The following is a 25,724-nucleotide window of genomic DNA, read 5'->3' as shown; positions in this document are numbered from 1 at the left end:
TAAGTCATCAACCTGTTATTAAGTTTTGATTTGTGCATATTTAGATTTTCTGCTTTCTTTAATCAGGTGATGAACTAGATCTTATTTATGGAAGTGTCTCATCTGTGGTGGTGGCAGAACACCGCCCCCCTCACCTCAGGGGGAGTGATCTTGTTTATTATTAACTGCAGGTAACGCTGTGTGTGATCTGGGTATCTGACCTTCACATGTTTACCAGTGGATCATAAACCTCTCAGCACAGCCATCGATCACCTCCTGATCAACACCAAGTTATTTTTTTATCATGCATCAATGGTTTAATGTTTTAGTTTTTGCAAAGACTTTGTGTTTACTTGGACTCAAGGACGAACTTAATATCTCAGGATCACAAGAGAATTTCTTCAGATCTGGTAAAAGCGTTCACTTGGACTCAAAGAACTGGTGAGATTTTGGTAGTTTAAGGTCATAGGTCAAAGGTTCAGGTCATAGTCACCCCCAAGACTCTGCCTTAATACCTGTTAACACATTATCCCGAGAGAAGCTTTTCAAATTTGGCACTAATGTTCACTTAGACCTCATTCTAGGTAATGACAGTTAATTAAGAGCCATTTTAAGCAAATCATTTATTGAACACATTAGCACAAAAAAACACATAAAGATTATTACCCACGTTTATTTTTATCTTATATCCTTCTTAGCCAATTCATCGGTGGGAAAACATCCTCCACTCAGTAGCACCTGGGTAAAAACTTTATAAACAAAACAAAAAGGCAAAGCACAACTCAAGCTCACACAGCACAGTCGCCCACGTTAGCCTTCTGTCGCTAAAAGTGCCACAAGAATATTAATAACATCGTCATTACAGTTGAATATTAAAATAACACAGCCACTTGGATATACTGCATAATATATTTATATCAACTCTAGAGACCTTTTTAACATGAACAGCATCTACAGGAGGAGCGCAGCCTCAATCATGCTTTCTCTTAGCGCCATCTAGTGCCCTCTCAGCACAGTTACAGTAGAAGTACAATCAGAAACACAGCAGCTCGGGGGGGGGAGGGGGCTCCGACCTTTACAATCTCTAACAGGCATCTGTAATACTCATTAATTATTATTATGCACCGTAGGAGTCTGGAGGTCAGACCGAGGGATGGAAACGTGAAGGATGTGAAGGAAACAGGGTCAGAGTAACTATTTTAAAAAGGGGAATACCACCTATTTTAGGGATTTTTATACAATCATCCTCTGCACCAGGAGTGGTCGGGTGGTTTTTGTAAACGTGTGTCACTCGGACTTAAAGCTAGAAGCTAATGAAGAATAACCTTGGAAGATCGTACCTTGAGAGGCTACATTCTGTTTTACTACGTCACACATTAACAGGTTTATTTCTATTAGTTCGAGCTGTGCACTGTGCACAACTCTCTCCCGGAGTGAATTCTTAAAGGGCTGCGTGTTTTAACCCTGTTATTTCAAATCAAGTACACTTTATATAACGGTGCAACAATTTTGCACAAACAGTTTTTTTTTATACATATTTAGGTGTATTTTCAAAAACGCATTGTTCCCATGCATTCAGTGTGATTTAAGAATAGTTGCATGCTCTTCTCGTGCAGACTTTTTTTGTAATCTGTTTTTAAATCGTCCAACTAAATTAACTTTCAAGAGTCTGCAAATTGATTTAAGATGCTTGATACAACAAAAGACAAATATACCCTCATATTAATATAAATACAACCCTGATAATGTGTGTGTAGAAAAAAAAACTGTAAAGTGCACATGATTGATAATAAATGGGAGAAAACACACTTTAAATAGGTGGATTCCCGTTTCGGCACAGTTAGCCCTAACGCTAAAATCACAGGTTCACTGTGTTGCCATAGGCAACTCCCAGCTTTGTAAGTGTCGTTATTTTTTTTATGACTCACTTCCTGCCTGTTTTCTCTACATTCTATTACAAACAGCTGGACACTAAATAATATTTCATTTATTACAATGATGATCTCGTCTGGTGTGAGGAGTGGGTCTGTCAAGTTGCGTGTGTTTAATTCCCGGTAGGCACAGAGGAAGTGCTGCCCCCCGGTGGCAGGAGGGGAAAACAGTGAAGAGGGGGACAGGGGTCAAGTAAGATGCTGGATTAAAGATGTGGACTGCCCATCTCGTTGTCTAGGCGACCACCCACTGCAGGATGCTGGTGTCTTTCCCGCCGGTGGAAATCAGGTGACTGTCGTCATGCAGGAAGGCAACATTGGTCACGTGACTGCTGTGGCCACCGTACTCGTGGCTCGGAGCCTGGAAATATGCAGAGGAAGGAAGAGAAATGTTTTTTATGGTGATAAAACAACAACAACAGGATCAGGTGTTCAGCAGCAACACTCGGCTTGTTTAGGAAAGAACTAACAATCGACACATTGACTGTCTATTGCTATGAACAAGTTAATTGAATACCATTTAACTTGGAATGGAAATACACCAGATCTGAAAATATACCTTGTCCCATTGTCTAAAGTTTGAAAGACTCAACACAGCAAAGTTTGCTTCATGAGAACTTTGAGGCATTAACCACCACGAGTACTCGTTAAACTTGCATTACCCCCTATTCTCAAACTTACTAGCACAGTGGATAAATTCATTTCTTAATATGAACTTCGAGTAGAGACCTTTTCCCTCTCAGATTCTTCTGTGATGACAGTGACATGATCTTAAGAACCTATCGCAATCAATCAGTTTGTCATGAAGTGCAAACGTCAGTGACTTTTGGTTTTAGCCACTAAATGTGTGTAAAACTGTTAAGACCAGTGTTTAGAACAATAAACACGTTGGAAGTATTTACAGTGTCTGTGCTAATGGCCCCCAGCTCGTCTACACAGACAGTTAAGTTTACTACTCCAGTTTAAATGGCTGTGGCTTAAAAGTGTAACTTGCTGTAAAGAATCCACAGTCTCCATGTGTTTGTGGGCTTAAAAACACCTGGAAGAAATTGGGTGAATTATAAGTCTGCTGGTGATTCCACGCTGAGCTCTGTGGTTGAGTCTTTTGTTATTTCTGCTGAGCTTTCATTGTGTTCCACTGTGTTCGTTTACACTTGATTACACCGCGGGCGGAGGAGAGCAGCGGCTCGGCTCAGGATGTGAACTGACCCTTGGTTGAGAGCAGGGGAAGGAGAACAAGTGCACTTTGCCAAAGTCGTCGGCAGAGGCCAGCAGGGATCCGTCATTTGACCTGCACACGGCGTTGATGTCGGTGCCGTCCGCTCCATCGGGCCAGATTCCTGAGAGATGGAGGGAAAGTGAGTTCAGTGAACGGGTGAGAGAGATGAAGAAAGTCCTGTTAGTTTTATCCACCTACCAAAGGTGTTGAAGGCCAGAGTGCAGGTGGAAGAGGCCCACTCCAGGTTACGCACCGTGTCCATGTTGGTCACATGTTTACCACTGGAGGCCTCCCCTAAAAAAGACAAACTTCATTCAAGCTCTGTGATGTGAACAATCCGTCTTTTGAGATTATTTCATCTTTGAAAAACATACGAGCTCTGAGCTGACACAGAAAATCTTATGTCAAAGCAACAGTATTCAGCTTTTTAACCTTGAACCAGCAGCTTGATTTAACTGTGATGGTTCAGAGACCGTGACTATGGAGAATGTATCCTCTGTCATTCCCTGAGCGCCTGTTCACTGTAACTCTGGTGAGTGGGTTCGATCTCCTGTGAGAAGAAGTGACTGAGAAAAACCACTCTATCACTCGGACATGTGGCTGCTCAGTGAGTTGCACAGTGTTGCTTTAAAGTGTAAGTGACGTACAGAAGAGGATCTCGTAGTCTCCTGAGTTGGTCATGAGGTACTGGCTGTCTGTCGACCAGTCCAGGTGGGTGACGAAGCTGGAGTGACCCTGAGGACGAAGGAAAACACACGACTGAACACGTTAGAGAACAAGTGACTGAGAACTCTCACGCAGTTTGTTTTCTAATAGTTTTGGGTGAGAAACAATAAGAATAAAGCTCTTCATCTTTCTGCAACTACTTCACGTAAATAGGATTTTTAGGAACGTGTACGTACGGTGCATTTCCCCACACGGCTGTACTTTCGTCCATTCTCCGTCACAGCATAGATGTAAACAAAGTTGTCGTGGGAACCCACAGCCAGGAAGTTGCCGTCTAAAGGCACAAGGTTAACAGAAATTTTACATGACAGCTTGTGTTACATTATTTTCTGAGAGTGTGTGTGCTGGGTCGTGAACATGCAATGTTTTACCTGGAGAGTACCTGATGTTGGAAATGATCTCATTGCCGTCTGTGTGCATAGAAACAAGATCCCGGGTGTCAGTGTCCAGCACCAACCACCTGCAACACACACGGACGACTTGGGGAGTATGTACAGTTTTTAGGACATTTTTTGTGTATGACATTATATTTTCAGTTTTTTTAATACATCGTATCTGGTTTATTGTTACTTCCTCTATGTGCAATTCCCTTGTTCTGCTGCTGAGACACAATAGTTTGACAATTGAGATCAATAAAGTACATCTATCTATCTAAACAATGTATAGTCCAAAAAACAAATACATTTACATTATACAAAACAGTAAATCTTCACTTTGGTGGAGATATTAATATTACTAGATTTTCATTATAATGTTCATTGTATTGTATTTACTTGTTTATTTGCTCAGGACAATCATTTGTTATCCCTGATAAGATATACGTTAACCAACCAAAAACAAATAAATAATTAACTCCATTTTTCTGCACAAATCTAATATAACATGTTTCCGCAGAATGAAAAATCTGTTAATCAGCCACATATGCTCTGATATTGTTATTAAGTGTATAAATATGATAACTATCAGAGTAGTTACAGTACATATTGTATGAGTATTACTTTTCAAATATTATATTAGATAGTGCTGCCTGTAAAAGTACTGTAAAATGTATGTTCTATAGCTTCTCATGATTGTTTGAAGATATTGATCAGTTTAATTGTTTAATTGTTAATTGTTGTTCCCCTGGTTGTGAATGTTGTGTTAAGTGTTTGATGCTGACCTTCCAGTCATGGTCCCGACTGCCAGCACGGCTCCGCTGGGATGGAAACCTACAGACCTGCCTGGATCCTGCAGCAGGGAGGATGAAGATTGAGTTTAATTAATTATAATGATCTTACTATTAAAAACAGAATAGCTCTGTTGTTCAATGTTTCCTCCTCACGTCAATACTCTTGCTCCAGAGAGGCTGATGGGAGTTGGTGTCCCAGAGGTGAACCTGTTTGTCCTGGGAGCAGGTGGCGAACTGCTCCATGGACGGATGAACATCCAGACCCCACAGCTCGTCTGTGTGACCCTGGAACACATCACGTCTCAGTCAGTTCAGGAAGAAGGTGGAGAAAATAAATCTATAAAGTGTTAGTGTAGGTAGGTAATTTAAGTGTGTGTGTGTGTGTGTGTGTGTGTATACCTGTACAACTGGGGTTAATGTGTCAGGAAATGCCGCTCTGATGATGGCGTTCTTTGTGGTTCCAACAAAAAGCTCTCCTGGTTTTCCTTCAGCCAGAGCTCGTATGGGACCAAACAACTCACCGACCTGGACACGCACACGCACACACACACACACACACACACACACACGTTTAAAGACTTTCTTTCTCCTCATCTATATTCTCTCTTTCAAACACACTCCAGCTCCATCACCTCCATCTCCGCCTGTTTCCTGTAGTCATGGTCCCACAGCGCCACCTTGCGGTCCTTGCCTCCTCCGGACACCATGGTGCCGTCCTTCAGGACACATAAGGAGAAGATCCCGCCCTCGTGGGCCCCCGACACCACCTGGCTGATACGGTTACCACCTGTCAATCACAAGCAGGAGTCACTCACTTGGATTAGTTTTGTTTTCAAATTGTAGTCATATTCAACTAAGTAGCACAAAAAAATGTTTCTTACATGAACAGCATTGGAGATTTAAAGGTTTGGCTGAGAAGGATTTATTCAGATTTTACCTTTGGCCCAGACGTAGATGTTCCCACTGGAGTCTCCTGTAATGGTGTCTCCGTTCTGAGCAAACGCCACGCACAACACGTACTTTGGTTTCTCATGTTTCTTGAGAGAAAAAAGAAACCGAGAAAGAGAGAGATGACATGAGGATCAGTTTGTTTTAGCTGACTGTACTTAATCAAACACCAGTTTTGAGGTTGTCGGGTGCGTTATAATTGTTTTCATACTTCGAACAGTCCCTGTCTCTTGGACAGAGTGTTTCCCTCCACGGTCCAGAAGTTAATGTGAGATTTTCCACAGGTGACGATCAGGTTGGCGTCCATGGGATGGAACATGGCGCCCAGAACAGAGTCATTGGAGCACTGCAGAGATGGAACGCAGGAAGATGAAGACATGGATCTCTCATAGATTTTACAAACATTTTTATTCCTTCTGGTAATTTAAAAGGTTTGGTAATTATAATTTCAAACCAGGAAGTGGTACCCATAATGATATATAAATGGGATACGGGTCAAAGGTCAAGGGTCAGGATACCTTCACATCAGCCAGTTGTTTCTCCTTCTGCCAGTTCCAGACGGACAGGATGTGATCGTTGGCATCGTCCACGGCACAGAGGAAGGCGCCGCCGTTCTGAAAAGAAAAATAAGGAGTTAGGTCTTAAATAAATTGATGTATTTATTAAACAAACTAATGTGAACCACCAGTCAGTCCTTCACTAAACTCTGCAGGACGTGAAGCTGCTCACCGACTTGGAGAAAGCGACACAAGTGACCGCTCTGTCAAACACTCCCATCCCGATCACGTGGAGCGTGTTGAGACTCACAGAATCCCAAACCCGAACATGAGGAGCCAGCAGCTGAGCAGAGACGTGACAGAGTAAATAAAAACAATCTCACTTTATAATTACAAACAAAATGTAAGATTAGAAATAAGATTTTTATCAGATTTTTTTCAAATTACTGTTCAAATGCAAATTGAGTCAACTCCTTCTTCTTAATGGTAAAACATTTGCTTTCAATAGAATCGAATCTCATAAAAACTGCAAGAGACAAACATCTGGTTAAAAATGTTTTAAATCATTGGAATTGAAAAATAATTTTATCAAGAGCAAAACTATGTCTGGACAAAAACAAAGGAGGAGAAAGTGTGTTTTTCACGCTACCTTTCCATCTTTAGAATTTCCAGCCATCTGCCCCGTTGCTATAGTAACCATGTCAGGATGTACACTCAGGCTGTTAAGAGGGAAAAAAAATATAATATTATCTCATCTTCATTTTGCTGCAGCTTTTGATACCCATGGATTTTTCATGTCTGATTTATATTGACAAGATAGTGTAGGAAAATAATAGGAATCCTCAAACATTTGTTAAAAAAACATATTGACACTTAAATGTTTTTGAATATTTTTCATGTAAACTAAAAAAGTTTATTGAAGTGCACACCACAGTTTTATCATTTTGGAGTTGGACTCGATACGACGGCGTGGGAGAGGAGACTACAATTTTTTCTCTGCAGAGACCAACATCTTTCCCACCATGCCCTGGGGGGACTGGGTTTGTTTACGTCCCAGTGGCTCCAGTCAGAGCTCATTCAGGAAGTCCACTGATTAATAAATCCATTAATGTCAAGACGTCACCGACACGAAAACAAGAGCGATGAGAGACATGGAACCTCGACTGTTTGAAACTTGAAATGTTGAGGTTCACAAGGAAACGTCTGAGTTTCGGGCCAATGCTGCCACATGTATGAGAATATTCATATTGTATGACAAAATTACCCTCAGAACGATCAATAATACCCACATTCCCATAAAATATGATGATTCCATCTTTTAGATACTACTAATAATCAGTGTAGTAAAACAGGTAATTCATCCTACGTCTGTGCTCTGTTTGTTGTGAAGATGTCTGTGAATACAGATGATGAATCTCTTCTTACAAGAAAAAACATGTCTGTCTAAATGTTGACTACGTGTTTCATGAAAATATTTAATTATCAACTGTTTATTTATTGTTTATGTATCTTTATTGTTTTCTTGGATATGACTCACTCACTTCCTCACATCTCGCAACACTGGTTTTGACTGAAAAATAGACGCAGACGACCAACGGAGAAATAATAAATTAGATATAATAAATTAATTCGTTCTGCTGTTTTCTCACCATTTGACATCATCATTGTGGCCCAGGTAGTGTCTCTGCTGCTGCTCCTCCGTGTTGTACAGAACCACCACGGAGGCGTTGAAGTAGACGATCTCTCCTGTGGGCAGCAGGTAGAGGTTGGAGCGACAGTCACGACCACGGTAGCCGTACCTGGTCCACGATAAGTTAGGGAACACGACAGGAGGGAGCTGGAGAGCCAGAATATTCTCAGGAGTTTAGTGCTTTTTACCACACGTTATTCTACTTTAGCAATTTCTGGATGAACAACAAATAAAAAGCTTCAGGTTCAGACCTGCAGCATCAAGACCACATTTTAGTTAACATCCAAGCAGAGAAATAAGAAAAGATATGGCAAAGATTTTACATAATTAAAGAAATTAATATGGTTTGCAACAAAAAAGGCTATTTCTGTATTTCTACATGTATTTCATTTGTTGTCCTTCATAGTACAACCCGGCCATTACTCCACTCTATCCACATTACATCCACCCAGTTTGTTTGAAGGATACACCCACTGCAGTTTCAGCTTGCGGTTCGGCAGCGCCACCTTGGGGTCCAGGCTGTAGCTCTCCCTCTGCTGGTCGGGGAGATGCATGGTGACGGGACGTCCTCGCAGGAACATCCTCACATATCCGTCCTCTGACAGGGAGAAGAGAAAAGAGATGGACGTGTTAGGAAAGGAAGGAACAAAAGGGGGAGACAGGATACACGTCTCATTTTCTGAACTTGAAAACATTATAGATTGATAATATCTACAGTTTTTTCATTGGTTATGTTCTTGCTCTTTTATTCTGGAGAAATAGCTTGTTAGAATCCCACAGTGAAAACCAGCCAAATAAAATAGGACACAGAGGAAAAGCCCTGTCAGCTGTAGTGATCAAACATGAGAATCCAATTCTTCATTAACTTTTAATCAATACAAAAGCTTCAAAAAAGAACACATACTCTGTAGTTCCTCTTTCTTTCCACTGATAACTGCTGGTATTATAATACGATGCTTCAGAAGTCAGTTCTTCTATTAAAGACAGATTTCCAAGGGGAACCTCTAAAGAATGTTTGATATTTCTAGCAAGAATTAATGGGTTGAAATGACAGAAAAAAAAATATTTTCAGAAAGCCTCAAGGCTCCTTCAGCCTAATTAAGTGTCACACATCGTCTTCTTCTTTAAAGCAAATTTAATTTGAGGGTAAAACATAACGAATGCAGTCTAATTAAATCAGACACACAGAGACTTTCACACACAAATAGAAAGCTTCAGCTTCTCACCTGCATTCAAGGAGCATTCTTTGGATTTGCTGAAAAAGAAGAAAATGGAGAAATGAATGAAGCTTCTCCCGTGAAGTTTGATCTGCAGCTCAGCTCTGTCAATATCAACGCCATCATCAACACTACACACAGAATATTGAAGTGTTTATTAAAGCTCCTGAGGCTTCAGGCCTTCCTATAAGATTGTGAATTATTTATTCTTCTTTCTTCTTCTATGCTGGAACCGTCCCCACTCGGCTTCACAGTAACTGAACAATGAGCTGCAGAGTTCACACAGTCAGGAACAGTCGTGCACCTTCTCTGAAAACTCTTTATTATTATCAACAAGAATGTTCAACCTTAAAACATTTTTTTCACGTGGAGAGGATAGAGAACAGGTACAAACTCCAGTGAAGAAGAAAAACTGTTCCCATCTTTTACTGCTGGGAAAACTATTTCCCCCCCTAAAATGAATCACTTTATTTTAAGACACACAGATCAGCTTTTCTCTCATGAATAAAGACATCTTTAATGTTGCTGAGGACAGCAAATGATAAAACAAGCAAACAGAGACGTCCCGTGACAGTGAATGTGAAGCTCAGACAATGTGACACGAGAGAAGGAGGATGATGGACAGAGAATCTCTGCACTTATTAAAAAAAAAAAATGACGACCAGTGATTCAGACACAATCTCCCTCATCAGACCCGTCACTCAGAACCTGTCGCTGCCTCATCACTTTACAGTCGCAGCTGGTCCTGAATCAGCTGTCTGTCAATCACCCAGAGCCGCCCCGCTGCTGACCGCCCACCCTAACCTGCCAGGAGGCCGTCAGACAATCAGATTATCAGAATGCTGGCAGCGCCGGCTGAGCTGACAGGTGGAAATCACCGTGGCAACAGCAGTCAAAGTAAGGCTTGATAAGATAAAGGGAGCGTCTTTTCCTGCTAGGCAACAGGAGACAGGAAGGTGAGCAAACAGAGAAAACAGCAGCAGAATAAACTCCCCAACAAGCAAACAGACACTGGCGAAAACCTCCTGAGAAAAAGGGAAAAGACACACAACATGCAAAAATGGTGACAAAGTTTGTACACTGTATATTGACACAATTTTCTATTTTTATATATTTCTTTTTATTTCTTTAATCTTTCTTTTAAAATATTTGTATGCCGGGAGATTGAACAACAAAATAAGAGTTTCATTACACGCTGCAAACTGTTTTTCTCTGCTGTGTGTATGACAACAAACATCTTGAATCTTGAATGTTTTTTTTGTATCACAATATATTTTAGTGTCCATCTGTATTTACAGTTGAAGGTTCCAACACTTTGTGCTTGTGTTAAATCTGAAGTCTAAGAACCAGGATGAGCAGTGTGTGTCTACACAACCTGGCATTTGTTTAACAGGGAGTTACCTGGAAAAGCCTCAGTGTCTCTGAACAAGTCAGGTCAGGTTTTAATTCTGTCTCGTCAAGCTACAGTGTGTTTTTGCAGAGAGAGGAGGGAAGCCATCGGTGCATTTGTCTCTACCCAAGCTATGTGAAGCCTCTGAGAAAAGATTAAAAGAAGAACTGCGGAGTAAACAGTCGACTGATCTGAGGAGCGGCTGTTGTGTCTCTGGTCAGCTGGAGGCGAGCAGCTCTGTGAAGTAACCACATAAAGGCCTGTTTGTCTCTCTCTCTCTCTGTGAGTGTGTGTGTGTGTGTGTGTGTGTGTGTGTGTGTGTTTAGTATGCCAGTAAGCTGAGGCATGGCCTGGTTCTAGCCAATGAGAGAACGGTGATTGATCCAGAGCCTGTAATTAGTGCAGGGGCATGCTGGGTAACTGGCAGAGCCCATGTGGCTGCAGTCCGTGTCAACAGGTTTCCAGGGAGTGGGAATGCACAAACAGACCGACCACTCACTAACATGTAGCACTGACCTGCCTGCTGTCTGGAAACAGAGAACAAGAGGACTAATGGCGAGTCAGGGTTCCTCTGAGAAACGCTGCATCATGGGAGAGTTTGGTAAACGTCAGGATCCAGTAACTTTTTGAGGAGCTTTGTTGGACACATGGACCCTGTATTAACATCTGTCCTGAGAGATCCCATCACGAGTGTTCTCAAAATGTAACTAAGCATGAAGCTTTTATAGAATTACATTCACTGCAGGTCACATTTGCAGTTTCACAAAGAAAACTGCACCTCATTCCAAACAGGCAGGTTTAGAACAAACACCGCACTGTGTCTTTTAAAAGTGTTTTCCTTGTCTGGTGCCTTCTGCTGAACAGAACATGTTTTTGATGTTGCAGGGTTGTTAAATATTTGCTATCAATGAAAGATTATTTATCAAGTCACATGTGCACATTTCCTGAGGCTTCTGTTTCATCCAAATTCAAACTGGATGCATGATCCTCTCTTTATTAACATATGATATGATATGATGAGGATCCGTCTTAGTAAAATGCTTCATGCAGCTGAGAGACTGCAGCGATCACAGTGACGCAGGCGGAGATGAAATGGATGCTGCGGTCCAAGTGATGGTCATAACCTCCTGAACCGTGTGAGTGGTGGGAACAGTGGAGTGTTCTGGCTCCATTATGACTGAAGTACTGCGGTGGCTCTGTTAATGGACACAGACACATCTGACCAGACTTGTCTACTCTGACAGTAACAGACAATGCAGTGTATTCAAGAGGGGAAGTGAAAGAGGAAAAGATCTCAATCTCAATAGATTATTCTATTTTTTAACTTACTCTGTTTTCAGGAAAATGTATTTATTTTAGTTGTTTAAAGCGTATTAACTTTAAAAAAGATTATATCGGGGCTAAAACTGCACAACATAAAGTTTTGATTAAAAATTTAATTTAATATGGATAAGATTTCTTTGTGGTTCAGTTCCAGAGACACAACAACAGGATAAAAATCTCTTTTTGCATAGACTCTCACCTGTTAGAGTTGTTATCTTTGAGTTTAAGGATATATTCATTTTAGTTTAAAGAGATAAGAGTCTTTTTGGTGCAACATGCGTCTCTGACTGCAGAGACGCAGTGAATATATTTGCTCCATGTTAAGCAGGAGGTGCGATCGATGCCGTCAGTGTTTCTGCATGCTGAGCAGAATTGGTAATCGTAACATCAGTCCGTCTGTCTGTGGCCATGATGCTGCACATCCATGTGTCCATTAAGAAACCGTCTCTGCAGCATTTTGTGTAGACGCTGAGTTAAAAGCTGTCCTGCATGCTCAGGAAATTAATGAGTTGATTAGAACCACAATGGGAATTCTTCCTGATAAAAACGTGCATCTACAGTGGGTGATGTGAGTCTGTGTAATACTCAGTACAGAGCAGCTGAGCACAGTGTGACTTCGCTTCACATTCTCTCTCATATCTACATGTGTGATTCATAACTGAACTGGAATGTGATGAGATTAATTTGTTCCAAAGATCATTAGAGGAACAAAGGAGCCACTGATGACACGTAAACAGACAAATAAATCATAAAACATGTGTGTGACGTGATGACAAACCTCTCGTTAACAACACATTTAGAAAACAACTCTTCTTTGTTTCCATTAAAGTCAGATGTTCTTAAAAATGTGGTTCAAACCAAAAACCTCTGGGAATTTGATGACCACAAATGTCTACTTTCTATTGTTTTCTTGTTACTGTTGCTGCAGCTCTCCACACAGGAAAAAAAAACCCTCTGCATCGAACTGCTTGCTTGACAACAGAGTTTCATGAGACAACACAACTTCCATGTGTGGTTGTGAAGCCACACAACAGCCTCTGAAAAGAGCAACTGCAGCTTTTTACAAACCACACTGAGCTTCACTGTTAAATCTATTCAAATATTAGTTAAATGATAAATGAGGGCGAGCTGGGTACGACTTCTAATAGAGCTTTTTCTGAAATTGACTTTAAATGCTGCCTTCTGCATTTTGAATAAAAGTTATACAACATTTACTTCATGGTTTTGCAGTGAATCATTAAGAGCTTCTCCTGTACAAAAAACCTTTACCCATAAACCATCTCTGTTCCCAGTCTCTCTGTCAATCATTGATTAACTATTGTAAATCAGCCGTTTACCTTGAGGACCTCTTCATGTCGGCGGATTGTCCGTTATAGTCGACAGCTGAGAGCAGTCAGAGCAGTTCCTGTTCTGTTCAACAGTCACAGCCACAAAACAACTTCCTCCTGCTCTCTGCAAACTTCTAGCTCTGCCCGAGGCCCTGTCAGCCAATCACAGCGCACTTCCTGACTGTGCTAACCCGCCCCCTCATGCATGGTAACCACAGCCCTCCCTCCCTTAACAAGAGCTGCATGAAATGTGATCCATCAGCAGAAGAGAGGGGAGAGGGGAAGAGAGGGGAGAGGGGAAGAGAGGGGGTAGGGGAGAGAAGAGAGAGGAGGAGATGAAAAGTAAAGGGAAAGAAAGGACAGGATTTAATAGGAAAGGAAAGGAAAGTAGAGGAGAGGAAAGAAAATGGAAGTATAGGGCAGGAAAGAAGAGAGGAGATAAAAAGGAAAGGAAATGGAAATGAAAAGGATAAATGAGAGGAGACAAGAAGAGAGTAGAGGACAAGTGTCTCTGTGACAGGTGGATACTTCACTGTCTGTCAGAATCAACAGAAGAGCTGACTATGCAACAGCTACATATGATGATGAGACATATTTTAGTGACAGTGATGAAGACGATGATGAAGGTGGGTTTCTCTCTCTCTCCTCTCACAGTCTGAATAATTAAAACCTCTCAAACATCATGAGAGCAGCTTTAAAGTTGAAGAAACTCATCATCATCAGCAGATCTCACACTGGAGACTGAAACATCAGCATTCAAATCAGACACTGATGATGAATATTATACATGACAAATAAATACAAAACACAACATAGGAATCATTGCCAATTTAAGAAATATGAATATATACTGGTAGTAGATTTCTCTAATATTGGGATTGCCCCCCCAAAATAGACTCTTCTCTAAGAATCTACTAACAGTAGTAAAAGCAGAGTATCTGTCTTGATAGGGAAAATGTTTCCTGCCTCACAGGAAAAAATATGAAGATGAAATTAAATTCATTAAGATGCAGCAAAAACTGAAACAGAGTCACTTTGAAAATGGTGAAATTCATTTGAAGCTGCAGCTCTAAAGCCTTAAAGTTGAAAAATGTCTCATACAACATTATGAGATGGTTTCATTTCAAATGTGCATGGTCAGAACAAGTCAGAGGCTGATTGGCCACTTTATCACCACGTTCCGGAGAGCAGATCCCACATCAGATCATCAGATCTCTACATGCCCCAAAATGTCATGCACATAGGTTCAGTTTGAATAATCCTGATGGCAAACAGGAGGTGATGGGAATATAACCTCCCTGTTGGAGGTAATAAACTCCAGACTGACCTCAGTTACTTTTCTACAGCTACAGTAAACTTCAAGTAAGTTTGATTCTCCGTCTTTCCATTTTGTGCGGCTGGAGCGTATCCCAGAATGCATTTAGAAGGAGAAAGGCAGCACCTATCATTGCTGTGTTGAGTGCTGTAACATTACAAATGTGATTATATACTGTAAATTTTAAACATTAAGTATCCTGAAAAAACACTCTTTAGTTATTCATGTTCCAAACAAACACCTTCAAGCAGAAAATGTTATAAATTCACGTGACATCATCAGGATCAATTGTTAAAGATGATTTTGATGAAAACCCTGGAGACAGTATTTATACCTCCACCGAGGAGGTTATGTTTTCACCCCCGTCAGTGGGTTCATTTGTTTGCAGGATTACGGAATAACTACTCGACCCATTTCCTCAAAATCCTGTTACCTTTTTCCACCGGAGGAGCTGCTGGAGGAGGTGGTTCGACTCCGACTCTCTGCTCCTCTCTCCCTCCTCACCAGTGTGAGACGCTCTGTGGACATACTCTTCCTATAAGAAGATAAATAAAGTTTCAACAGAAAATATACATAGTTATTTACTTAAAATATCAACATCAATATGCGTCATTTCCACATTGTTTATTCTGTAAAATAAAAGTTTTCATATCAGCGTTATAATATTGATTTGTCTGTGAAAAGTTCATCTTGGACAATTTTTATTCGGGCTCTAATATCAACTAGTGTAAACAACAACAACAGCAGAACAGTTTTTACTGTTTCTCTAGGCTTCACATGACGTCCTAGCATAAACACATTTGTATGAGTTTTCTTTTCTTACCTCTTAATGGACTGCAGCACTTCTTTCTTAGGAGAAGACGGGGAGGAGAGGAGGCGTTTCTGTTGAGTGTAGCCGTTACTTAGAGGTCTGGAGGGAAGAGCCTGCAGGAGCTGACGCACTGAAATTAAAAGAAACATCATCAGTCTCATTAAGAGAGAAATAAACTATTTTACATTTTATTTTTATTTTTATGTTATTTTTTACATTTTTCTTTGTGCTGTATGTGAGGAGGTGTTGTTTGAGATCCATTTAAAAATGATGTTCTTTATTTGACATGAACATGACGAGTGTCATCAGTTAAGTCTCATTCCATAAGAACAAATGAGGTTGAGAGTTGATCGGGTACAAAGCAGAGGTTTATTCCCTATTCTGAGAAGAATTCATTTGCTGCCATTCAGCAAATAAAGCTCCAGTTTGGGTTTGACAGTGATTCAGGCCTTGTCTACTCTGGACATGCTCTCTCCATCCACACGACCTTTGTTTAAAAAAAGAAAAGGACTACAAACAAGCATGCCAGGCCAGTAGATGGCAATACAGTCAATCCACCATCTGTCAATGATGCTATTCCAGGCTGCAGATATGAGTGTATAAAGAGTATTTTGAAGTATTAAACACATATTGAATCAACTTACCACCATTTATATCTAAGTGAAGTTATCTTACTTACCCTTGGTGGGCGCTGCTGAAGCTGCGTTGGCCAGAGGTCTCCTCCCTGTAGCGCTGACGCCCCCTGGATGCATCCCCAGGCTCTGCTCCTCGCAGTGGCCCAGTCGGCGCAGGGCGTCGGCCAGAGCGGCTTTCAGCAGCTGGATCTCGTCCTCCTGCAGCTGCAGCCTCTGCTCCAGGTGGGACACCCTGTCCTCTATGTCCATGTTGCTGCTGGCCGACACCGTGTCATCTGCACCGGAGGTCAGAGAGCAGAGAGGGTCACAGTTTGAAACTTTACTTTGACTATTAAAGTATTAAAGCGTGTAGTTTAAAAGAGAGCAACATCTGTTCATCATACACAATATTTAACAGATTTTACTGAGTTGCAGAGAGATTATGACGCTGCTGCTGCCTGAATATTTGGACTCATTTATTTTGATATAAACACAAAGAGCTGCTTTAAGTGTTAAGAATATCTGCTGCTGCTGCTGCTGCTGCTTTGTCCACTGATGGTTTTGAGTTTCTTTGAGTGAACAGGATACTTCACTGGTTTTAATAATTCAGATGCAGAGAGAAAGAGAAGTAAAACACCAGACACCAGGTTGTGTGTTTGTTTTGTTTGGACAGTGTGGGAGGAATAATAAAAAGAAAGAGGGATGGAGAAAGAGTTGCCAACAAAGCTTTGTCTTCATCGTTGCGTTCCCATGCATTAAGCACCAAGAAGGTAGATCATGATGCTTTGGCTTCACTTGTGCAGAGCAGCCATGTCGTCTATCTTTATTTACAGTCCATGATCTCCTTTGCTTCATATTTGCTTTTATTTCTCTAATTCATTTCTGGGTCACGTTTATGATATATCAGGGAATCATCAGGCGAAACCTGGTTTAACCTGCGACAGGTAAAATCGTTAGAATCCAAAGTAAAACATGTAACAAGTAATACATGGCTGTTTGATTAAATCTATGATTATTAAAACATAGAAATTATTTAATTCCACAACTTTTTTTTTATGATGCTTTAAATGTGCTGCTGCTGACTGCAACTGCCTCAGCCCCCCCCCCTGCGACCTCTGCCTTTATTCCTCTTGAACCTTCTCCAGCCTAATCGTCCACCATCCCATCATGATGACGTCACTGGATGGAGGCCAGATTATATGAGGCAAACTGCCCACAGCGGATTATTAATCCGAGGCTCAGGTTAACAGATTACAACCTGAGTAAGTCAAAAACTAATTTGGTCAGAACATCTCATGTGTCCTAAATCAGTTATACAACTCTGCAACATCCACGTCCTCATCGTTGAGGAGGGGCACAACTTTCAAACTCTTACACCTCAGTAGGTGTTCTTGAATAATTAGGTACTGCTTGAACCTAATTATCTGATTCTCTCTTTCAAAACTGTGTTCTTCATTACTTCATTATATATATCGTGTGTATAAGAACTCTGCCTCTTCCCAAAAGACAGGAAGAAAAGTGATATATAATACAAAGCAATATAACAATAACTTCCTTACCTTTTTTCAATGCAAACGTCAAAGTGGTTTTATGTTCACAATTCAGAGCTGTGAGCTGCAGCAGAGTCAAATATTAACTTCCAAGGGGGATTTTACAGGTCACACGTCACTCCCAGCATGCATCACTTCCACACAGGAGTTACTGTTACTGTATCACATCAGTCAAATGAGGCAGGAAGGAGCCGTAGGGAAATCAAGCTTCAGATTTACATACAGAGGAGATGTTTGCATGGACCTGCCGCATAATGTTACTGATAACATCAAGCGTCTATCCTATTTTTTCTTCTTTCATTTTCTCCAACATTCTGCTAAATTATCCACTGGAATGATCAGGCTGGATTATTTAAATGACACTAAATTAATACCAGAAATCAGGTCCACAATTAAAAATGTTGCTCTGATCAAAAGCCTCAGCTACTAAGAGGAAAATTCAAATCCATTTATTACATTGGTGCTTCTTACATATATTAATAATTCATATAGTCATGTTATTGTATTACAGAGTTTCCATAAGAGCTGTTAAGGAGGTTTAGCTTTTTTAAACAGCTGCCAGCTTGTAAAAGCTTTTCATTTGTCTTCATTATTGTTTAAATGCTGTGTCACCATCAATGGCTCATTAAAAAAATGAAAACTCAAGACAATGTAAATGAATCAGGAACGCTAATATCGAACAGAGTATTAATTCTATGGATGAGATTTGTAAATCTCCCAGAAATTATCTTCTTCCACTCCTGAGAATGTTGAATATTCTTGCTTCAAAATCATTGCAGACTGTCAAAGTAATTTAAGAGCAATCGAACATCTCATTCATGTGATGTCTCTAGAATCAAAAATGGGAAGAACCCCCCCACACCCAAAAGCAATAGGTACAACATTTTCAAATACAAACTGAAAGAGAAAGAAAAACAGAAATGACTTTAAGAAACAGTCATTAATAGAAGTAGGGGAGAACAGATTGTAGGTGGGAGGACTGTCAGTGTGAGAAAAGAAACGAGTAGAGAAGATGATTCATTTTAAACTGACCACTGTAATAATCCTGTTTAACCATTAAATTCACTGAACTGAACAGAGACAAAGAACAAGGAGGACAGTGACATAATGAAAGACATACAAGAGACAATTTCAGGCCTGAGATGTAATCTTTCACCCACTTTTCTATGAACTACCTCTAGAGGGCACACAAGAGCTCAGCAGTATAGCAACATATAGAGCTTTCAGATTCAGATGATGGCACCATCACAGATGTACGTAAGATGAAGACATGTATGTGACACCGTGCACCATCCCCCTGTGAACTAAATCACTGGTGACCTCTTCACTGTCTAGACTGGATTCATTCACATCAGTCTAAGCTGGACTGAGCTTTGACTTGTATACATGCACGTCAGCAGGGATTGCACTAACATCTAACTCCTGGATGTTGACTCAGCATTATTTAAGATGCATGTTTAAAAGTCACCTGCAGGTCTGTGAGCAAGAATATACAAAAACAACTGAAGAGGCTATGATGAAACTTGAGGGAAGGATGAAGTTAAAGAAATCGATACAGTTTGCAGATCCTGGAATTTCTTTCACTTTCTTTTAAATTTCAAGTTTCTCAACATTTCATTTTCACAATAATCCATGGATCTTGTTGATACAATGAATCAGGCATATTTAGGGAGCTGATTTCTATTAGTGAGTGTGTGTGTGTGTGTGTGTAACTTGGGCCTCTAATGAGCGACCTTGTTCAATAGGTAGCACTGAACTGCAACGTGCATTTACACTATGATGAACTGAAAACAGCATCCACCCGCTCTGGTCATGTGGTCATAAAATGTGGTTTGAAATGTTAAAACTTTATTGTCCTTGAGGGAAAATGTCTCTGGCAGTCTGGTAAAACTCACACAGACCTGAAAATAATAATCATGATATAGATAAATTGATAAATCACTTATTTGTCCCTGGAGGGAAAATGGTTTGCAGCATCAATGACATTTACATTGCACCTAAGGCAGATGTGGATTGGCAGAGGTGGACATTTGGTACACACCAGCTGAACAACCTCATTTCTGTCCATGTTTAGTTTGTGTTGTGTGATAATAAGGAGAAGAGAGAGCAGGAGAGGAGGAGGATACACGAGGAGAGAAAGGGAAAGAGCAACAATGGAGAGATCAGCAGGGTTCACCTTCATCTCCTCTACTGTCAGGACACCTGTTTAAAAACACTGCCAGGCCACCTTTTTCAATTTGCCCTTGAATGAATCACTCCTTCACACATTTGCGCACGCGTGCGCACACACACACACACACACACACACACACACACACACACACACACACACAGTTGTAAAGTGTTACTTTAACACCAGCTCACATGAGACAGACATGGCTGCTATATTACAAACAGAGGGAGGAGGTCGGGGGAGAAAAGATGTGAATGGATGGAGAGGAGGAAGAAGCCAAGGATGGATGGGGGGGGGGGAGACGGCCATAAAGATATGGGTGATGAAACACGAGGGGGGGTGGGCTGAGTGTCTGTGTGTGAGAGCTGGACGATGGGAGGTCGGAGCAGGGCAGTAAGAAGCCTGCTGAAATATTGATGGTGCAGTGAGGTGATGATGCAGGTGGAGCTCGTCTCACCTACCTGCCATCGTGCTGCTCACTCCTCCTGTCAATCAACCGCTCAGTCAGGCCAGCAAACAGTCAGGTTTTCCACTCGCTCTCACTCGTCCTCCCCTATAGCCTCTCTGGACTCAGACTCCCTCCCCCCTCCCCGTCTGTGACCACTGGTCGATCACTCTCTCTCTCTCTCTTTCTCTCTCTCTCACACACAAACTCCCATCCCCTCCAGCCGAACCACTCCCTCCTCCATCTCCACTTCCTACAAGCCCCTTCGATTACTGGAACACCTCCTCCTCCTCCCCCCTTCTCTTCGTCCCCTCCTTCACTTCTTCCATCCCTCCTCCTCCTCTGATCCGAAGCCAGAAGGGGGTGGAGCCTGGACCCACACTCACAAAAACACACACACACAAACACACTGCAGCAGCATCTCTATAGCCAGGAAGCACCAGGAAGAGACGCCGCACAGCCAGACTCCAGGATTGATGACAAACACAACACACACACAACACACACGCACACACACTTTATGACTCAGCCACATCATCACACGTGTGTCACTCGTTCTTTCGCAAACCACTTTAGTTTATGATGCGTCAACCCCTCCTACAACGTCTGGTCACCACAAACATGCACATGACCTTTCAGTTTTCAAATGTTTCAGGAAATCACCGAACTTTTAAAATATTAAGTGATTATGTTTTAAAGATTTTTGGATTCAGTAGAAATCTGCAGGTTTGTCAGACAGACAAACACACTTGTATTTTCTTTTACATTTGTGGAAAAAACACAATAAAGATTACAGCAGCGTTAAATTATACTTTATGATAATTTCTTATAAATACACACACCCCCTTTTATATATACCACTCGTACTAATAGAGATGTTCCAAATACCAGGCATCCCTTCCCCATACCTGAACTTTGTTAATTGGCCAATACCGAATACTGATCTGATACCAGTGCATTTAAATAAAATACATTTTTAACTGGTGCCATTGCTCAAAACTGAAGTCTTGCATATGGCACATATTGCTGTTTCACTCATGGGACTCTGCAGTGTAAAATGTTGTCATATGTGGACATTTAAATCTGGGTAACGCCACACTACTGTAAATCACATTTTCTTTGCTGTTCTAAAACCAACAGCTGTTTTTATAGCTTGCATCTCTATGAGTGAAACTGATGCACTTTAAAGATGAGGGGTCAGATCAGTGGATTTGTGTACTCCTTGATGCCCGACCCGGCTTTTCCTGCAGTATCAGTATCAGGCTGGTATCAGCACCAGAACATGTGTACTTACTAAAGAGGCTGTAAAAGAAGGAGTAACAAACCGTATCTGAAGGACACATCGTTTAGTCTCTGGAATCATTAAATACTGTCAAATACTCGATCCGACTAACTCAGTCTGGCTCGGGTACAAAGTGCCGTGATTGACAGCTCTTGCTGCTGTACCCCTCCCACACACTGAATCAACCATCAGTCATTTCAAATTCATGCAACAGCTGAAAGAACAAACTGTACTCTGCACTGCAACACATGCACACAGAACGCATGTGTAGCGCTGTGCAGGTCACACACCATCTCTTTACACTGTGAGTGTGTTTCTGGTGTCAGTGTGAACAGGCTGCACCTAAACACCTGCACAGAGAAAACTAGAGGCACCAACAACAGCTGGTCCTCTGGACTCTGCAGGCACCGATGAGGACGACAGGCCTGAGGAGGTGATGTTAATGTGAACGCTAACGGTGCCTGGGGCTGCGGCTTGTGTAAAACTTTACATAGAGATTAAATCATTTAAGTTATTCTTAAAGTATTTATTTAATGTTTTCATATTTAAAATCTCTGTGCTAATGTTAATAAAGTGATTTATACTAAAGAGAATATGTGGGCAGGGGCAATTGTATAATGCTGATATGACGTTAGTCTTGGTGTTTGTTTTAAACAGCCTGGAGTCCCAGACGGGTGGAGTTTACCTCAGCAGGCTCATTTAGATCAAGCGGAGAAGATTTTCCACTTTAGAGAATCTAAATGAACTCACTGTTTGACCGGTCATGGTACATTTGATTCACCCGAGAACAATAAAACTATAAAGACTGTTTGGCTGAAGGTGTGAGCAGGTGGCAGAGGGGAACAGATCTGATGAACGTGGACGAGCTCTGGTTACAGCGAGAGGACAGATGGTTGAGGAGCAGACCAACTGAAAGAAAAGAAAGGACGGACGCAGATGGATGGACAGAACATTTTTTAAAAATAAGAAAGACGTTGGCAGATGCTCCAACATGCAAGATGAGGAGATATATCGACTCTGCTCTCTCTGCTGTGATACACACCTCTTCACTGTTTCCCTCTGACTTCATCTCACACTTAACACAGACCTATTTTCAGCATCATATTTCAGCAGCTTCAGAGGAACTTTTCACATGTGTTTTACTCTTCAGGTTATGATCCAAAATGGCTGAAATCTAGGGTTAGGTGTCATTTTTGTTTTTTTGTTGCAGTACTGGTGTCTTAACGGTACCAGAACTGACAAAACGACAGTTGATGATAAGAACGGCTTGTTTTTATTGCTGAAGCAAACCGGAAGTTGAAATTTAAAAGTTTTCAATTATACTTAACTTGCAGATACAAAACTCTTAACAACTTAACATGACATAATCACATAATATATTAAAACTAACCCTAATGTAACCTAAATAACAATTACAGTGCTTAATGCTGTTAATAGAGATTAGTCCAAATGTCTTCTGGTCCTAAAATCACTGTTTATGTTTTGTGTGGAGAAACATTCAAGTTGTGTGATAAAAGAAACTAGTCGAACTGAAAACTGTGTACAGAGAACAGTAGATGGAGTCTTGGCCCAAATTTGCTGTCTACACCAAAATATTTTACAAAATGTTATAAAACACAAACTGTGAAGATCTCAAAACTAAGTAGATTTAGCCTGTACTGCACACTGGCACACGTGAGTACACGAGCACTCACAGAATCTGCAGAGGCACAAACCCTGATTACCCACGTGTCAGAGTGTGTTTAAATCAGCTGCGTGGTTGGATGAGAGGCTGCAGACTATTTGTGCTTCACTGTAACAAGGAGGCAGATACTGAATCTGTCTCAGCTCTGCAGAGTTTGACCTCTGACCTGCTCTCTCTCTCCTTCTGGGCATCAATACAACGACTGTAAATGTCAGAAAACACACTCAGGCCTGTTTCCCTTCACTGGTGAGGACCATCAACATTTATTTTCTGATCAATGGCCTTGAATTAATTTAAATCCTACATGAACCATAAACCACGGTTGAACACACATATTTCTCTACACACCTCACTGGGGAATCATAACGGAACGTGTCTCTCTCCTGCCCCCTATCTGCAGGAGCTATTCAGGTTTATTCTAAAGCAGAAACGTGTTGAAATCAAACCAACAGGTAGAAACAACCAGAACAAATTAAAGGTTTTCTTTGCTCACTGCTATATATATATATATATATATATATAAGGACTTTAATGCCATTATTCAGATTTGAATAAATTACCACAAGAGAAAAACAGAGAAGGGAAGAAAAACCTGCTTCCTCCCACACTGGAAACAAATCTTAAAATAAAGCACACACCCAACTTAAGTAGCCGATCCCTCACCAGCTGTTCCTCTAAACAACCTCTGACATTTTCAACTCAACATTTTTAATTTGCTTCATTCCCCCAGCTTCTGTGGAGCTCACTGAGCAGAGCTATTCTAACTGACATCGCTGGGTGAACCCTGATCCCGGCCGGGAGTTGCAGGAGGCTTTGGATGACCAAATGGTTTGCATCACGGCACATGTTACAAACATCACAGCATCCGTCAGACTCCCGTCACCCCTTGCTGTCTCTGCACCTGCCGCTCAATATGGCCGTCTGAGAGGTTGGGACCATGTCAGAGGGAAACTTCCATTTAATTTAACTGAACTCAATGATATTCACACTGAGTTTGTTACACAAAGAGAAAACTGGCATCATGTTCAGCTGATGGAGACGTTTCTTTTTTCTCTGCCACCACAGATAGGATCAGGCCTGGTGGAGTATTTGCATTACATTTGTAAAGCAGGATGTGACAGAAAGAGAAACACTGGGCTGCAGCAGGAAGAGGAGACTAATGACACTGACACCTCAGAGAAAATAGATACGAGGACATGATCCGTCACTTTCCTCAACTGATGACAACCAGCATCCTTTCAGCTGGTTAGTGTTACAGGTTTAGACTTGGAGGAAGAAGCTCCACAAAACTCAAGAGCAAGACAAAAAAAAAAAGAATGAATAAAATATTTTTTTACAGGGAATAGTTTTCATCTTCTGTGCTAGAAACTGCTATATTACCTCGATCTCTCTCTCTCTCTCTATATATATATATATATATATATATATATACACACATTTTGCTTTTAACAATGCTTTATGGGATTTAAAAAATAGAAAGCAGATAAAAAACAAACAACTAATGACACATTCATTTCAGACACAAAATGGCTACATAAGGTTAATACTTTCATGCTTTTCCAAATTAAAAACCCATCATGAAAAATAAAATAGCTCTAATGTCTAAGATAGAAATGAAAAACATTTGAGACGATAAAATGACTATTATACTATAATGCATCAGGTTAGTGTGCACAGAATTATGTTTATTCCCACGTTCACTTGATATATTTATGGATCTATCTGTACATCTAAGCATGTGGGTTATTTTTCTACATCTATTATCTAGTATCTATTTATTGGCATAATCTTCATGTTTCAGCTGAGCAGCAGCAGCGTGTGTGTGTGTGTGTGTGTCTGTGAGTGTGTGTGTGTGTGTGTGTGTGTTGCAGCTCACCATTGTTGCAGTACTGTAGCAGCAGGTTGCTGCTGTCGTACAGACTCCCACACGAAGCGATCCTCTCAGACATCAACCCGCTCCTCTGTGCTCCTCTCCCCGGTCTCTGTCTCCTCTTCAGTCCGTCACCTCGTCCTTCCTCCCTCTCATTCATAGACACACACACACACACACTGACACACACAGACACACACCTGTACCTGCCTCGGGTTCCTCTCTCCCGTCCCTCGATCACTACCAAGTTGCAAACCACATGACAAACCACACTTCTGCTCTGTGCTTTCAAAATAAGAGCGTTAATGGCTGACTGCCCATCGGGACTTCATCGATTTGAGGACACGTGCGCTACAAAAAGTCACAACACATGGAAATGCCAAAATGTGCAGCAAATTGCGAAAACGACACTAGTGATGTTTCTAGGGGAAGTAAAAAAGTGATGAACCTGGCTGAAGCTCAAGGCTTTGTGAAGTTCTATCACAACTGACGAGTAGCAGACTTCAATAACTTCACAAAGCCTTGAACTACAGCCATCACTTTTATGGGTCCCACATGGTTTTT

At 41.1% G+C, this 25,724-nt stretch overlaps 1 protein-coding gene across 3 annotated transcripts; it reads right to left on the bottom strand.

The window, feature by feature from the left end:
* Window positions 1-587: 587 nt before the first annotated feature.
* On the bottom strand, window positions 588-25,410 carry eml2 (EMAP like 2). Of its 3 annotated transcripts, none has more exons than XM_069534347.1 (22): window positions 25,167-25,410; window positions 16,222-16,452; window positions 15,555-15,672; window positions 15,165-15,266; window positions 9,385-9,413; window positions 8,627-8,756; window positions 8,118-8,267; window positions 7,118-7,187; window positions 6,701-6,811; window positions 6,490-6,585; window positions 6,183-6,317; window positions 5,961-6,060; window positions 5,656-5,810; window positions 5,423-5,548; window positions 5,177-5,308; window positions 5,015-5,082; window positions 4,227-4,315; window positions 4,032-4,129; window positions 3,777-3,864; window positions 3,328-3,423; window positions 3,120-3,250; window positions 588-2,271 (listed from the first exon to the last, which is right to left on the bottom strand). In XM_069534347.1, exons 1-22 carry the CDS (start codon window positions 25,318-25,320, stop codon window positions 2,146-2,148), a joined length of 2,535 nt encoding a protein of 844 aa, XP_069390448.1. In that variant the 5' UTR covers window positions 25,321-25,410; the 3' UTR covers window positions 588-2,145. The 3 variants fall into 3 exon arrangements, with proteins under 3 accessions (XP_069390448.1, XP_069390447.1, XP_069390449.1); XM_069534346.1 differs by lacking the exon at window positions 25,167-25,410 and adding an exon at window positions 20,341-20,492; XM_069534348.1 differs by lacking the exons at window positions 15,165-15,266; window positions 15,555-15,672; window positions 16,222-16,452; window positions 25,167-25,410 and adding an exon at window positions 13,426-13,562.
* Window positions 25,411-25,724: the final 314 nt, after the last annotated feature.

Source organism: Paralichthys olivaceus, chromosome 11, assembly GCF_024713975.1.
Source record: "Paralichthys olivaceus isolate ysfri-2021 chromosome 11, ASM2471397v2, whole genome shotgun sequence".
In the NCBI taxonomy this organism is placed as follows: domain Eukaryota; kingdom Metazoa; phylum Chordata; class Actinopteri; order Pleuronectiformes; family Paralichthyidae; genus Paralichthys; species Paralichthys olivaceus.
The sequence above is the reverse complement of the archived record's forward strand: the minus strand, read 5'-3'. Positions and strand labels throughout refer to the sequence as shown.

Excerpts from the sequence above, each read along its gene's own strand:
- eml2 (XM_069534347.1), bottom strand. The coding sequence starts at position 25,320 with ATGAATGAGAGGGAGGAAGGACGAGGTGACGGACTGAAGAGGAGACAG. Across the intron at positions 6,061-6,182 it reads AGAGACAGGGACTGTTCGAA|AAACATGAGAAACCAAAGTA; the intron begins GTATGAAAACAA and ends TTTTCTCTCAAG. Across the intron at positions 2,272-3,119 it reads TCCCCTGCTCTCAACCAAGG|GCTCCGAGCCACGAGTACGG; the intron begins GTCAGTTCACAT and ends GCATATTTCCAG.